This window comes from Ctenopharyngodon idella, chromosome 7 (genome assembly GCF_019924925.1).
Source record: "Ctenopharyngodon idella isolate HZGC_01 chromosome 7, HZGC01, whole genome shotgun sequence".
Lineage (NCBI taxonomy): Eukaryota > Metazoa > Chordata > Actinopteri > Cypriniformes > Xenocyprididae > Ctenopharyngodon > Ctenopharyngodon idella.
The window spans coordinates 24,801,450-24,817,330 of NC_067226.1; the positions used below are offsets into that span (position 1 = coordinate 24,801,450).

General features: G+C 35.8%; 1 protein-coding gene and 1 long non-coding RNA gene across 5 annotated transcripts; one reads left to right on the top strand and one right to left on the bottom strand.

The window, feature by feature from the left end:
- Window positions 1–1,154: 1,154 nt before the first annotated feature.
- On the bottom strand, window positions 1,155–6,897 carry ponzr1 (plac8 onzin related protein 1). Of its 2 annotated transcripts, none has more exons than XM_051900053.1 (4): window positions 6,704–6,897; window positions 5,956–6,048; window positions 5,356–5,501; window positions 1,155–1,697 (listed from the first exon to the last, which is right to left on the bottom strand). In XM_051900053.1, exons 2-4 carry the CDS (start codon window positions 6,044–6,046, stop codon window positions 1,569–1,571), a joined length of 366 nt encoding a protein of 121 aa, XP_051756013.1. In that variant the 5' UTR covers window positions 6,047–6,048; window positions 6,704–6,897; the 3' UTR covers window positions 1,155–1,568. The 2 variants fall into 2 exon arrangements, with proteins under 2 accessions (XP_051756013.1, XP_051756014.1); XM_051900054.1 differs by having other exon boundaries at window positions 6,709–6,845.
- A 3,801-nt stretch (window positions 6,898–10,698) lies between these two features.
- On the top strand, window positions 10,699–14,888 carry LOC127515976 (uncharacterized). 3 transcript variants are annotated; one of them, XR_007930907.1, is made up of 5 exons: window positions 10,699–11,102; window positions 11,181–11,299; window positions 11,360–11,403; window positions 11,537–12,073; window positions 13,075–14,888. It is a non-coding gene; the product is annotated as an uncharacterized LOC127515976 (long non-coding RNA). The 3 variants fall into 3 exon arrangements; XR_007930905.1 differs by having other exon boundaries at window positions 10,699–11,299; XR_007930906.1 differs by lacking the exon at window positions 11,360–11,403 and having other exon boundaries at window positions 10,699–11,299.
- Window positions 14,889–15,881: the final 993 nt, after the last annotated feature.

Here is a 15,881-nt window from a genome sequence, read left to right on the forward strand (position 1 = left end):
CTCACAACTCCTTAAAGGGTTAGTTCACCCAAAAATGAAAATTCTGCGATTTATTACTCACGCTCATGCCGTTCCACACCCGTAAGACCTTCGTTAATCTACGGAACACAAATTGAGATATTTGTGTTTAAATCCGATGGCTCCGTGAGGCCTACATAGGGAGCAATGACATTTCCTCTCTCAAGATCCATAAAAGTACTAAAAACATACACGCGATCCGAATCATGATTCGACACGCTGATTCATTACGCTCCGAATCTTCCTGAAGCAGTGTTTTGAAATCGGCCATCACTATATAAGTCGTTTGTTTTTTTTTGTTTTTTGCGCACCAAAAATATTCTCGTCGCTTTATAATATTAATATTGAACCACTGTACTCACATGAACTGATTTTAATATGTTTTTAGTACCTTCATGGATCTTGAGAGAGGAAATGCCATTGCTCCCTATGTAGGCCTCATGGAGCCATCGAATTTAAACAAAAATATCTTAATTTGTGTTCCGAAGATCAACGAAGGTCTTACGGGTGTAAAACGGCATGAGGGTGAGTAATTAATGACAGAATTTTCATTTTTGGGTGAACTAACCCTTTAAGGTCTTTTAAGACGTTATTCAACTCATTTAAGACTGCTCTTATGAGGATACTCCACAAAACAGGTATTTTGGTCTATTTCTATGTGTTATTGTATGTTCAAGCGCGAAAGAGAACTGGCGCGCGTCTTTCTGTGGACACAATTTGTGTGTGTCACAGACACAACATTCACAGACAGCGCGTTCTCGTTTGTCTTGTGGCACTTGACTGATTTAAAAGCATTTGCGTGAATGAGAGCATGATCTATGGCAAGCCGTTTTAGTTTAAATTGTTCCTAAAGCTAAAACGGCTTGCCATAGCGATCATACAATGTAACACTAGCCAAATTATGATGGAAAAACGGATGCTGTGTTAATTGCGTTAAAAATTAACCGCATGCGTTAACACGCTAATTCTGACAGCACTAATTTATATATAATAGATGGTACAAACACCAGCTATGCTGTTGTGTGGGTAGTGAATGGAAAAAGCATCATCCTGCAAGCATCAGCTTTTTTGTGATCTCACACCTGAGATAAACATCAATAAGCAAATGTACCATTACACACAAAATATAAACAGAACAGGTTTTTACCTCATCATTTTATTACTGGAAAGAACTTATACAAAATGAATTAACAGTAAACTAACAGAGTAAACTAATATAATTGTACTACAATATATTAATGTAATAAGGATGTTTTTTTGATAATAACTTGCAGTACATATACTATATGTCTATGTTGTGCCTATGTTTTGTAATCTCCAGAACAGTATGAAAGAAGCGAGTTACAAAAATCTATGTATTGGTTGCAGAATATAAGCAGTGTACAACAGGAGTATAACAGGATAAGACAACTTATAAAAAAGCTCTGAAAAAGGCAGTCATGCATACAATATAAAAACACTTTTTACATTGCAACACTTGGTAGAGGGCACCAGTTTTCGCCATCTCCACATATTTTTGCCCATATCAGAAATCACAGCAAAACTGATCTCTAACTATGAATAATTTGTTGGGTGACCACAGTGCCAGAACGAGCACGAGTCTTGATTTCTCGAGACATCTGACACCAGGCACAAGGATAACAGCAGCAGAGAGTGCAAAAGTCATCGCAGCATGAACCCTGAGGAAGAAAGAAAAGAGTTTCAATAATACAAATGAATTCATAATAAAATCCTCATTAGTTAAAACTGGCTCAACAAACAGTTTTGTCTTTCCTATTGAAACAGGAAGTTAGGGTGGGGCATATCAATGGGAGTGTCCCATTTTAGCCAGCAGCATTTAGTTACCAAAACAGAGGCTTTACTCCCTTCAATCTTAAATTGTAATGTCACTGTTTCTGTCACTGCAACTTTCTGAACACACACACAAGAAATGAAATGCGTTCAGCCCAAGTAGAGGCTTTATTAATTATTCTGTTTTCAGTTCTCCTTTTTTTATTCACATATAAACACTGATCAGCAAACATAAACAGAAGCTCAACTGAACCTGAATGACACACAAGATCAAACCTCTTCCAGAAGCTCAAACGCGTTTGCGTCATTCAGGTTCGGTTGAGTTTCGGTTTATGTCCACTGATCAAAGCATTCACATGAAACTGCACTCTCAAAGTAGTCATACATTGAGAAATAGGTCAAAGTTCAGATGGATCGGCTTTCTGATGGACGTACACATGGTTTAATACTAAAGTCATTGTATAATTCAATCATTACCAAAGGTTTATGGTGCCTCTGACAGAGATGAGATGCTTAAATGGGTTTATTGTATTTACACAAAGTTTTATGTGACCATGGCGTACATCCATAAAGGAGTTTTTAATCCTTTTTAGTAAGTTTTCATTGGTTATGAAATGACTGCCACATCTATTTGACTTTTCCCAGGAAGAATCTTCATTAACATCTGTTCTTCAGTTCTGCATTACAGTTGAAACCGCATCATACAAACGGGGAAATGAAAACTTGCCTGTGGCTTTCAAATTCAAGTAGTTAATGGTTCACTGCATGATTGTTCCTTTTAATTAGCAGATGGATTCAAGAACATTTTAGCAATTGGAATAAAATATGAAAACTGTCATCCTTGACATGTTGTTTCAGTATGACTTTCTTTTTTCTTATTTTTTTATTTTTACAGGAAACCCAAAAGAAGATATTTTGAAAAATGTGTATTTTTGTTCATACAATGAAAGTTTTGGACCAGTGTTGTTCTGGATCCACATTAAATGAACAAAAACAGTTGAAACATTCCTTAAATTATCTTATTTTGTGTTTCACAGATTAAAAAAAATACAATATCAACTTCGACCAGTTGACCAATAAAACTGGATAATATAAAATTGCATAAATTATTCCTGAACTGAACAAAGTATTTAAACAGGGAAGGTTACATTAAAGACATACATTTTAACATTATTAGACATTAAATTTTGATGTTAAATCTATTTTGATGTTAAATTACAGTAATTAATTACTTAGTACTGCAATACACTTTCATACAGTGTTGGGTGTAATGCACTACCAAGTAATTAATTACTGTAATCTATTTACTAAGTAAAGTAAGGGATTACTCTTAATTTTTCTGTAATTTAATTAGTTACTTCTGATGTAACTGCATTAAATACTGTATAGAACATTTCTATATAAAAAAGTAGTGGATTTGAAGCATTCAGTCTGTAAGTTTTGCCTATTTGTCGCCATCTCTGTTTGAAACCTGCAATTGCAGTTATCTGCGGAATTATCATCTTTACATGGGTTGTGCGTCAGCACGACTCCTCAGCGCGGATGAATCTAATGTTTGCTGTCAGTCACCACATCGGTGTGGATACTGGACTTCGGAATCACAGATTCTACGTCTTAGAAGTATGACCAAAATAAGAATTTTCACTGGAAAATGTCATCTGAACAAGTAAGTAACATGTCTGCAACTGTTGTTCTGACCAACTGAGGAAAAAAAAAAAGCAATAAATCGCGCAAACAATAGTGATTAAATCTAACGATCGTTTAGCTCGGATCACGTCAAACCGTGCAAATTATTATTAGGTCTATACTTTGTTCTCAAATTGTTAATGTTAACAACATAAGCATTGCGTGACTGTGTATTTAGTGTGTATTAGCGTTACCTGTAGATTTGAATTTCTGTAGCCACTCCGCAGTCCGAAGTCTTTTGCTTTTGACTACGGGTGAATCTCCAGTTGTAACTGATGATTGTCATTTGGACCTTTCTGGATTACAATCCGCCATCAATATAAGTTTAATTATTAGAGCTGCTGTGAGAAAAGGCTATAATTGATCCGTCATCTGTAGCATCCTCACATGCCATATAGCCTAGTAGCTGGGACTCCTTTTTTATGTAAAGAGACGTGACGTATTGACGCAAAGACAAATGGCTGCATGCTCAAATTTCCCGCGGAAACCCACCAGTCCGGATTAGGAATCATTATTTCAAGCTTACTGTTGTGAATCTGGCTAAGGTAAGGAGATTTGAACACTGGCTGGTTATGTACTTGCTCAAAAATTGATTTTGGATCATTAAAAAAAAAAAAAAACGGACAGCAGCTTTAACATGACAATTTAATGTCTAATAATGTTAAAATGTGTGTTTGTAGTGTAACCTTCCCCCTTTAAATACGTTGTTCAGTTCAAGAACAATTTATGCAATTTTATATTATCCTGTTGTATTGTTGTATATCAACTGGTCAAAGTTGATATGATTTAGAAAGTGATTAGTAATAAATAAAACTATTTTAGTAAGAGTAATTAGGCTATTACAGTAATGTGGTCATAAGTAAGATGTAATAAGCAATTGACCCTTCGCAAAGACCCGCCCCTCTTAGTTACTGTTGCTTTGTCCGACAAGCCATGGCGCCCTCACACCACACAGAGTGAAAAATACATCGCGGAGCAAAGAGGACACTGACAACACATCAACAGACAAGACAGAGCAGGTTACTTATGATATTAAACAAAGTCCCAGCTTTCAAACTGTAATTTATTAAGAAACTCGAACAATAAAAACCGTTTTGTGGCTCGTTAATGTGTCGGGACAGATTGCTGTAGCGCCTCAGCTCAAGCAGATCGTGAACCGATCATATCTTCCTACTAGTTAATTTATAGCATCAAATAAACATGAATAGTCATGAGAAGGAATGTTGTTTCAAATGCGGAAAGACATTAGTACACACCTTTTTTTCAAGGTCAAGTCCACCGAGGTTAATCTTCTAACTCCTGACTGCTTTGTCGGACAAAATGGCGGATTCGGCGTTATGATTGGTTAGATCGCTTGTCAGTCAAACTCCCGGCTAAGGGTCAATTAGTACGTAATTAAATTTTTATACTATCTTACCCAAGACTGCATACGTGTTATACAAGTCATAAACATTATACACGGACAACATGAGGGTGAGTAAATTAAGGCAGATTTTTTTTTTTTTTTTTTCCCCTGGTGAACTATCCCTCATGTAGCTAAACAACTAAGCCATAAATGCAATGTGACTAATGATGTCATGACAATCCTGTTTGAAGAGCAAACACCAATATAATGGAGTATTTGTGGTTACTATGTTGATTGCAGAAACATTTACTGTGTCAGAACACATGGCTACTTTTACTTACACAAAGTTTTACTAATTTTTGTGAGAACGAACACCAGACAAACAAACAGGAAGCTGTAAGTGGTTAATTTATCATGTCATTTCCTCTTTGCGAGCTCTAGCAACATCCTATTGGTCTTTCTTCTGTAAATCACCCTTATCTTAAATGCATGTGTGTGTGTTTGTGTAAACTCACATGAATGTTGTATTGTTCTCTCATCTTCTGGCGGAGACAGCATGAGACCACCATGCAGCAGTCCAGCAATGGCATGCAGAAACACCAACCAAACTGAGACACAGTCTGACACTGCATGCACGGGAAACACCATAGGGCACAGCAACCTGAAGTGCACATATGGGTTGATTTAGATCTGGGCCCTAGTTAAGCACTCTTTTTTACATCTTTGTCCAAAGTTGAGGTTGAAAAACGCTTCAAACACGGTTACCTCCTCTACCTGAATACAATTGTGGTATCTTTCAAGAAAAGTATCAAAGCATTAATATTAAATTTACATAATTTTTCACTAGAAACAGAAACCATGAATGTAAAAAAGTAGTATGAGTAGTAGTAGGAGTAAAGGAGAAGTAGGCCTACATCAACGCTGTTTCTTCATTTTTTAATTGGTTTAATTAGTGCTTCGAGAGAGCAAGACGGTGCCTGATTTTCTATACATTTTCAATGTTTCTCTGGAACTCTGATTATGCAACATTAAACAGGATGAGACTGATTGCACATTCAAGCAAGCTGTGGGGAATAAAAGGGAACCGAAAGTTCACGGGTAAGAGGATGACTTACATGTGCCCATATCAGAACAGCAATCACAAATGCCTGTAGTCCAAGTACCAGAGGAGACATGCTGGGTTGTCACAATCGTAGTTTGTGCCATGACTGCAAAGAACAGAAGGGGATAGAGAGAAAGAGAAGGATAATGAGAAGGGGGTGATGATTGTAAAGAGTAGCTAACGAGTCACGCTTTATTCATTAGAATATCAAACAAATTGTTTATAGTTGCAGAGACACATTTTTGCTAAATTCCTTTGGGGGGCTCCCATTTCACTCATGTCTTTCACACACCCAATTTCCTGTTAAAATAAGCTAGTTATAAACAATCTTTAAAGTTTTACAGGTTTGTAGGCGTGAGTTCACTTAACAGTTGCTTTTTACGAGAATGGAAAATAGCTATGAATGGAAAATAGCTATTTGAAACTATTTTCCATGAATGGAAAATAGCAATTTGGATAATCTGATAAAATACAGAACATTCTGAAAATGTAGGCTATATTCTCTTTTTACAAGTTAGCTATAATGCGATCATATTTCAGATTTCGTGCTTATTGTGAACATAAAAGTTTTCTGATTAAACAACATAGACATGTGCTCAGGGATGATAATGAAAAAGTATCTAATTGCGCATTTAGCACGAGATCATTTGAAGAAACAAATTGTTATTACGCAGTTATTCGATAAACACGTTGAACTGTTTAAGAGGAATCTAAACTAGAATTAAACATTCGATATATTAGTTAAAAAATGTGTCATCTACCTTACTTTCTGTTTTGAGAAGTGTTGCGCTGGTGGTCTGCAGAGAAATGAAACTTAAAAAAGCTCTAGACCGCAAATAAGTGCGCCACTCTGAGTGACAAAACGTTTGCCTGCTTTGTTGTCAACTTAACACAAAGAGAAGGCGTGTCGTTACCAGAAGTTGTTAGCAGTTCTGTGGAATAAGATTAAGGCATTTTTGAACATAAAGCTGCCACACATTGTTAATGACTATAGAAATAAACCATTTAAAGAGTACAAAACAGTTTGTTTACAATTATACATTTTATTGGTGAACAAGATAGTTCCTAAATTAACATCTTTGCTGATCTTGGAACAGTCCAATCAACAAATCAGATTTGAGAGAAAAGTTTACGGTTTATGTCAAGTTTAGGCTGACAACCAGGGTTAGGTGCTTCTGCATCAGTGTTATTCACCTGTCATTTCCTTCTGATTTTAGGGATAGGTTAAAAGTAGGGTTGGGTATAGGGTGTTCTAGGATCAACAAAATATGTTGATCCAGGAACATGTCTTACTTGGCAAGATCACCGTGACTATATTTTAGTGCAGATATATAAATCCAATATTGAAAATGTTTGAATTTGTCATGAAAAAATTATTGACTGAGCGAGCCTTGACTTACCTCGTGGTTTTACCAAAATAAATTAGATTAAATAATCAACTATCACAAGTCTCAGAAAAAAGAGAAAGAATGGCTAAACATTGAAAGGTGAGGTGGCCTAGTGGTCAAACTGGAGATCTGCACATAGGATCTCCAGAAAAAGGAAAAAGGTTGAGTTTAGCCCAAATGATGTTCCAATCCGCTTCATCTCTCTGTTCAGTTCATTTCCTGTCCTCTGTGTACAATACAAAAATTAAAATAACTTGTTTTTTCTAATGTAGTCTAGTGATCCAGCCCCAAGTGAACATGAATAACCCTCATGTTTTGTTTGTTTTACTGTAGCACAAGTAAAAATCATATCACATCAGTCACAATCAAAACTTTATATAAAAAAACACACCCTACCTACAAAATACATTAAAACCACTAGAAGGCAGTACAATTTTCCTTCTCCGATTCACTTATTATTCTCTCTGATTATGTGTTGAGGTTTACACTACACCTGACACCTTATTTCATCAGAAGTGGAACAATGAAAACAATCCAGTGATATCGAACTTAATGGAGCAATTGAACAGATTATTTGTTATTTCATCTTACTCTATTTTTTCTCCACACTGATACACTTTGTGGTAGCCTATGTTTAACCAAAACCACTGTGCTACTATGTGTGGTGAGGACTATGTATCACCAGGTACGTGTATGTTGGAGGGATTTTCACCTCCAAATTATAAGCAATAACAAATAAGCATACCATCAGAACAAAAAAGGCAAATCCATATACAGGTGCATCTCAATAAATTAGAATGTCGTGGAAAAGTTCATTTATTTCAGTAATTCAACTCAAATTGTGGAACTCGTGTATTAAATAAATTCAATGCACACAGACTGAAGCACTTTAAGTCTTTGGTTCTTTTAATTGTGATGATTTTGGCTCACATTTAACAAAAACCCACCAATTCACTATCTCAAAAAATCAGAATACTTCATAAGATCAATAAAAAAAAGGATATTTTAAACAGAAATGTCAGGCTTCTGAAAAGTATGTTCATTTCTATGCACTCAATAATTGGTTGGGCCTCCTTTTCCATTAATTACTGTATCAGTGCAGTGTGGCATGGAGGCAATCGGCCTGTGGCACTGCTCAGGTGTAATGGAAGCCCAGGTTTCTTTGACAGTGGCCTTCAGCTTATCTGCATTGTTGGGTCTGGTGTCTCTCATCTTCCTCTTGACAATACCCAATAGATTCTCTATGGGGTTCATGTCTGGTGAGTTTGATGGCCAGTCAAGCACAGTAACACCATGATCACTGAACCAGCTTTTGGTACCTTTGGCAGTGTGGGCAGGTGCCAAATCCTGCTGGAAAATGAAATCAGCATCTCCATAAAGCTTGTCAGCAGAAGGAAGCATGAAGTGCTCTAAAATTTCCTGGTAGATGGCTGCGTTGACTGTGGACTTCAGAAAACACAGTGGACTTGCCAGGACATGGCAGCCCAAATCATCACTGACTGTGGAAACTTCACACTGGACTTCAAGCAACATGGTTTCTGTGCCTCTCCACTCTCCCTCCAGACTCTGGGACCTTGATTTCCAAATGAAATGCAAAATTTACTTTCATCTGACCAGACCAGTTCTTTTTCTCCTTAGCCCAGGTAAGACGCTTCTGATGTTGTCTTTGGTTCAGAAGTGGCTTGGTACGTGGAATGTGACAGTTGTAGCCCATTTCCTGAAGACGTCTGTGTGCGGTGGCTCTTGATGCACTGACTCCAGCTTCAGTCCACTCCTTTTGAAGCTCTCCTAAGTTCTTAAATCTGACAATCTTCTCAAGCCTGCGGCCATTCCTTTCACTCGTACACCTTTTCCTACCCCACTTTTTCCTTCCAGTCAACTTTCCATGAATATGCTTTGGCACAGCACTCTGCGAACAGCCAGCTCTTTCAGCAATGACCCTCTGTGGCTTACCCTCATTGTAGAGGGTCTTGATGATCGTCTTCTGGACAACTGTCAAGTCAGTCTATTAAATTACCATTCTCAGGGTATAAACCCAGTATTTATACCCTGAGAATGGTAATTTAATAGAACTTGAAATTAAATATTCTAATAATTTGAGATACTGATTTTTTGATTTTGATGAGCAGCAAGCTGTAATCATCAAAATGAAAACAAAAAAGTCTGGAAATATTTTACTTTATGTCTTATAAATCTATAATATATTTAAGTTTTACTTTTTGAATTAAATTACAGAAGAAAAAAAAAAATAACTTTTTCATGATATTCTAATTTATTGAGATGCACCTGTAGACCAATGCAAACAAGAGCAAAAGCAGGTGTGTGAGATAAAACCATCTGTTAAATGAATAAATGTGAGGGATAGAAAAAAAGCTCAAAAGTTTACATGTAAAAATCAAAAAAGCACCAGTTTACATGTGAACGGGAAATTAACAGTATGTACAAGATCTTTGAAGGATGTACAGGATGAATACATACAGAATCCAGCACATTGGGATACTGTTATACTGAAAACAGAAACAAGACAGGAAATAATCAATACTGGGATAAGAATGACTTCTGGTGGTGAACTGGAGAGATTGCAATTATAAATTTGAGACTGGGTGAAAGATTATGGATATTAATCAGTGGGGTTCTTTAGAAAATATAGTCAACTCCAATGACACAATTACAATGGATACTGCTACCGCGATCAACTGAACAATGTATCCTGGATAAAGTAAATATTAAGATATGGTTTTAAAGTAGTATTCCTTGGAAAAGGTTTATATATAAAACGACTACATGTGAAAAGATTCGTAATGAGTGTCGGTTTTCAAATGGTGGACTGATAGAATGACCATAAAAAAACACAAAACAACAACGACAACAACAAAAAACATATTGCACTAAATATTTATGTCACGTAGCGTCTTATTCCTTATTTTTTAACCATTGCCCTGATAGAAAAGGAAGGGAATTACGGTAAGGTGCTGGTCATTGATTACAGTTCTGTAGTTCATTTTGTAGGTTCATTACTAAGTAGCGGCGGAGCCAGGATTTTTGTGGCCAGGCAGGGGCCAGCAGTCACCCCAGTCTGGGGTGGCACAGAAATCTTCATTATTATTTCAACATAAAAATAAAGTTGACTATAATTTACAGGACTAGCGCCTACAACACAACTGAATAAAGAAAAAAAAATAATGAACTATAGGTAGATAGAACTACACTCTAAAAAATGCTGGGTTATTTTTTCAACCCAGCCGCTGGGTTGAGACTGCTGGGTAAGGACGCTGGGTTAATTCAACCCAATTTTGGGTTGAAGATCCTTCTTAATCAGTGCTGGGTTGGGAACGCGGACGTGAAGGAGAGCATGCACGTCACTTTAACAGCACTGAGGACTCCGGTGCGAGAAGCCGCCATTTTCTCCGCGTCTTCGGATGGAATCGAGTGAAAGACGGTTTATATTCTCACTTATTTCTGTCCAAAAGTATTTTGAGATGTATTTGAAGGCGAAAAAAGTCAGAAAAGAACTTAGATGGAAATTTTCGCGGTTTTTGCCTCATTCGTCTCATGTCTCAACGGCCTCTTTTATTGAATCAAAGAGGCGTTTTTAAATATAGTGGGTTTCATGTGTCATATTTACAAGTTTCTTGAAGTTTGTTAATGGAAGGTTATCAACAGATTCACATTTTAATTCATTATTTTATTTATTTATTTATTTTTTTTTCATCTTCGCGGTTAACCCGAATGTAATGACCTAGTTTTCCTTAAGGAAATGAAACTGCGATATGTAAGTTAATAAAGATTGGTTTATTATGGTGTTGAAGCGATAATTGTTGAAATTAATGTTTTGCATGTAATATTTCAGACTTGTTGCGCTTTGTGTGTTCGTTTGGCCCGCTCCGGGAGTAACTTAAACGACAGGCGACTGCTGTGCGAGGATGCGCGATTTTCTCAGCTACAGAAGAGAGGGAAAGACGATTTATGGTAAGTAATTTAAAATTCCATGTCATTATCGGTTGTTTTTTGATAAATCCATGTTTGTAGATCAAGCCAGAGACCTAAGGAGTGCTTCATTCTTTTGAGTTTATGTGAGTTTATTGTTAGAAAATGAATGTTTCTGTTGTCTTCTGCTTGTTTAACGTAAATTAAAATGTTTATGCAACAACAGTATGACTTCTTGACATTTTTTAAAATAACTGATGTCCGTGTTATTCATTGCAGAACTCAAACCAACTGTGGAGAGGAGCCCTTCTCTTTGGTCTTCCTTTCTTAAAGGAATAGTGCACACAAAAATAAAAATTGTCACCATTTACCCAACCTCATGTCTTTCCAAACCCATAAGACTTTTGTCCATCTATGAAACACAAATGAAGATATTTTAATATTCTCATCTTTTTTTTTTATTTATTTTTTATCCATTTACAGTTTATATAATCAGTATTTTTAAGCTTCACAAATGCAAAGTTATTGTAGTAATCCATACCAATATTTATATGTGAATAAAATTCTAAATTATATCTGTTCATATAATGTAAAGCAATCATGTCTGTTCAGATTCAAAAATGTTGACTCCCAGACTTGCAATAGATGGACAAAAAATTGAGAGAATATTAAAAATATCTTCATTTATGTTTCAAAGATTACCAAAAGTCTTATGGTTTTGGAACGACATGAGGGAGAGTAAATTATGACAGTTTTCTTTTTTGGGTGAACTAATACTTTAAAGAGCAGCCCTCCAAGTTCATCAGAATGTGTGAGGTATGTATTGTCTGTTTTAATACTTCAACAAAAAAGTAGTTATTTATTTTTTGAAGACATTTTTTGGCATGTTAACTGTTAAAGGGTTAGTTCACCCAAAAATGAAAATAATGTCATTTATTACTCACCCTCGTGCCGTTTTACGCCCGTAAGACCTTCGTTAATCTTCAGAACACAAATTAAGATATTTTTGTTGAAATCCGATGGCTCAGTGAGGCCTGCATAGCCAGCAATGACATTTCCTCTCTCAAGATCCATTAATGTTTCCTGAAGCAGTGTTTTGAAATCGGCCATCACTATATAAGTTGTTATTTTGTTTTTTTTGGCGCACCAAAAATATTCTCTTCGCTTTATAATATTAATATTGAACCACTGTACTCACATGAACTGATTTAAATATGTTTTTAGTACATTAATGGATCTTGAGAGAGGAAATGCCATTGCTCCCTATATGTAGGCCTCACGGAGCCATCGGATTTCAACAAAAATATCTTAATTTGCGTTCCGAAGATTAACGAAGGTCTTACGGGTGTGGAACGGCATGAGGGTGAGTAATAATTGACAGAATTTTCATTTTTGGGTGAACTAACCCTTTAAGCTTCATAAAGACAGAAAAACATCTCACAGGACTCCACACTACATGCTGTGTAGGTAGCCACTGGCTCCTAAATGAAGACATTGTGGCAAAAACATGGTTTTTGAATAGGGCTGGGCAGTAAACAATATGTCAAGATCACAATTAAATTTATGGCTAAAAAAGTAAGCTCTGGACATTGTTACTCTATATGGATTAATCTAATCCATCTGCAGTCTCACTGTATGAGGACAATCCACATGAACTTCATCTCCAGAGCTGCTCTTGAGTCACTTCACAATGATGTGGATGCACCTGTCTGAAAATTATTCAGTTTTAACCATCAAATGTTTTAGGAATTTGTTTTGTGTTCCCTAGTAATTTTCTTTTTCCTCTTTTTAACCCAATGATGAACTGGTGGTGACAGGGATGAATACTGGTCAAAAAGGAGAATAACCTTCCCCAATGAAGATCACTGATGTGACCGTGCTTTTAAAGGGGAAGATTGTCCTGGACAATTTAAAGGATGCTGCATGCCTTTGCTGTGCTGATGGAGCTTCTTCATGACTGGACATCAGTTATCCTAAGGAGGTCAGGAAAATCTGCAGCGACGCGTGTTCTGAATGTACTCATGGACTCAACGAACTTTTAGCATATAATCTGACAAATGTTCAATGCTTGTTCATTGTTGTTTAATGGAGGAATTCACACTCTCATTCAAACTCACATTCTTTCACACGTCTTAGAGAATTATATAACTAACAAATGTTATAATGTCAGTGTTAATGTTGTGGTTTGTGTTCAGTCATGTTTGTAAAACAAACAAAAAAACTTTAGTCATGTTAAATAGTGTTAGTCTTAAAATTCTTAGATTTAGATCTTAAATTAATATAGCTCCATATTTTAGGCAACAATAGAGATTTTACACTCTAAAAAATGCTGGGTTAAAAACAACCCAATTTGGGTTATTTTGGCAACCCAGCGCTGGGTCGTTTTGACCCATCAAGTTGGGTTAAATATTTGACCCAGCATGCTGGGTTGTTTTTTGTAACCTAAATTTTGGTGTAAAATGACTACATTGCAGTATTTAAATTAACCCAAATGAGTTTTTAATTAAACCCAGTAATCTTAGACATTATAAAATCACTTGAACACACAGAATGACTATCAAAAGGTAAAAATTTATTAAAAACAAGGACAAGGGCAAACATGGTCAAAAGTAACAACATGCATGTGAGATGAAAATCAGAAAAGAATTGCAAATAGACAGCCACACAGTTTATACAGAAATTAAATTGTTTTTCACATTTCAGTGAACATTGATGAATATAACTGGCATTTAAGACCAAATAAGACTTTTTTTTTTTTTGCATATTATCCACCGCCAACAAAAACACTACACTATAAAATTATTCACTGGTTTCAACTTTAAGTAATTGTATTAAATATTGCAATAATTTATTCAAGCAAACAAAGGTAACAAGTTAACTTCCAAAGTTCACTCAATTTCAAACTTATAACTATAAATCCATAACCTTAAGTTGTTTACAAAACTACTTGGTAATAATTATCTATAAGTGAATTTGACCATTTTTAAAATGATTCCTCACCTCCAGGCATATTAATGAAGGAGCTCACACTATAGCTAAAGCTGTAGCTAAAGTTCAACTTGCTCAGTCAGCTTGGTTCTGGTTTTCAAAACCCCTAATAGCTTATTCTCCATTGTTGCATCTTCATGGATGAGACATGCAGATAACTACATACTGTAGTTCAAAGATTATTCAACCTTTATTAAATTATAATCACTGAACTCTTCAAGTTTGTCGAAAAAGTAAACAATGAATGTTTAACTTTCTATATTGTCAAAATTAACAATTGCAACAGTTCTATCATACCTAAATTAAACTCAGTACAAAGAAGAAGAAAAAGTGTTCTCTTTTGAATCCCCATATGCAAGAATGTGAATAAGGGCAGAAGTCAACATCACATAAATGCCAGAATGTAAAATTTGTTATTTTATACATTTAAATATGATCTATTTTTGTTTGTACTTTACAAATTAACGCAAAATTAGCGCATATCTTCTAGTACAAATGCACAGTGCTCACATTTATTTGTGCATTAAAAAAAATACAAATCAGCTTGTTGTGCCATATATAGTGCTCACATAATTTGATTGTCACTAGTGACAATGTTGTTGTGACAGTGATTGTTACTAGTAGGAAAATCATTTTAGATGTCTGAAATTATATTGATATCAGAAATACATTTTCAGATATCAAAACATTAAGAAATAGCTTTTCAGATATAAAATAGAATTGCTACTTTTTACTAGTAGCAATTCAATTGTTGATATCAAGAACTGACATTTCAACTTAGTGCCAACTGAATTCTTTATCAAAAAATCGCATTTTTACTAGTAACAATGTAATTATTGATTATCAGAAATTATGATTTTTACTAGTAAGAATTGTATTTCTGATATGTGAAATTGGAATTTCAACTAGTAAGAAATCAATTCTTGATATCAACAATTGAATTTGAATGGCAGTCTATGGTGACATTTCACCAGTGAAAATATTACAGATATCAAGAATTCTAATTTTTACTAGTGGAAATGTAATTCTTGATATCAAAAATTAGCATTTCAGCTAGTGAAAATTGAATTGTTGAAATCAGGATTTAACATTGTTACTAGTGGAAATGTAATTCCTGATATCAAGAATTCATATCCTGAGAATGAATAAAAGTCAAAACGGTTTGCCATAAATGCCGTCTGTCATCTCAGACTCTGCTGTGTGCGTTCATTGTTTGAAGGAGCCATGGCTTTGGGGAGAGCGCTCTGAAGGGAGGGTGGAATCTTATGCCGCGTTCCGGGCAACCCATAACCCGTGTTTTTCCAACCTTCTACCCGTGAAAGTGCACTGGAACGGCAGTCAAACCCGTGACTTCCCACCCGTGAACTCGTTCTAGATCGACGTACTCCCAGTTCCGCGCTCTGACGTCACATAGCCCGCAAAACAACAATGGCAGCCCCTACGGATGCGGTGTTTATGCAAGTACACGGTAAAATAAAAGGTTTAACAGCTTCTTTTGCCTTATGCGCCGTTTTTCCTCCTTTGTTTCCCTCAAATAAGCAAGGAGTTTTGCGATAGAAATAATTGTAAATGAGCATAAGCCCCGTATGGTCCGCCATGCTGGTTTGTTTACACTCAGTTTGGCGTGACTTGCCTG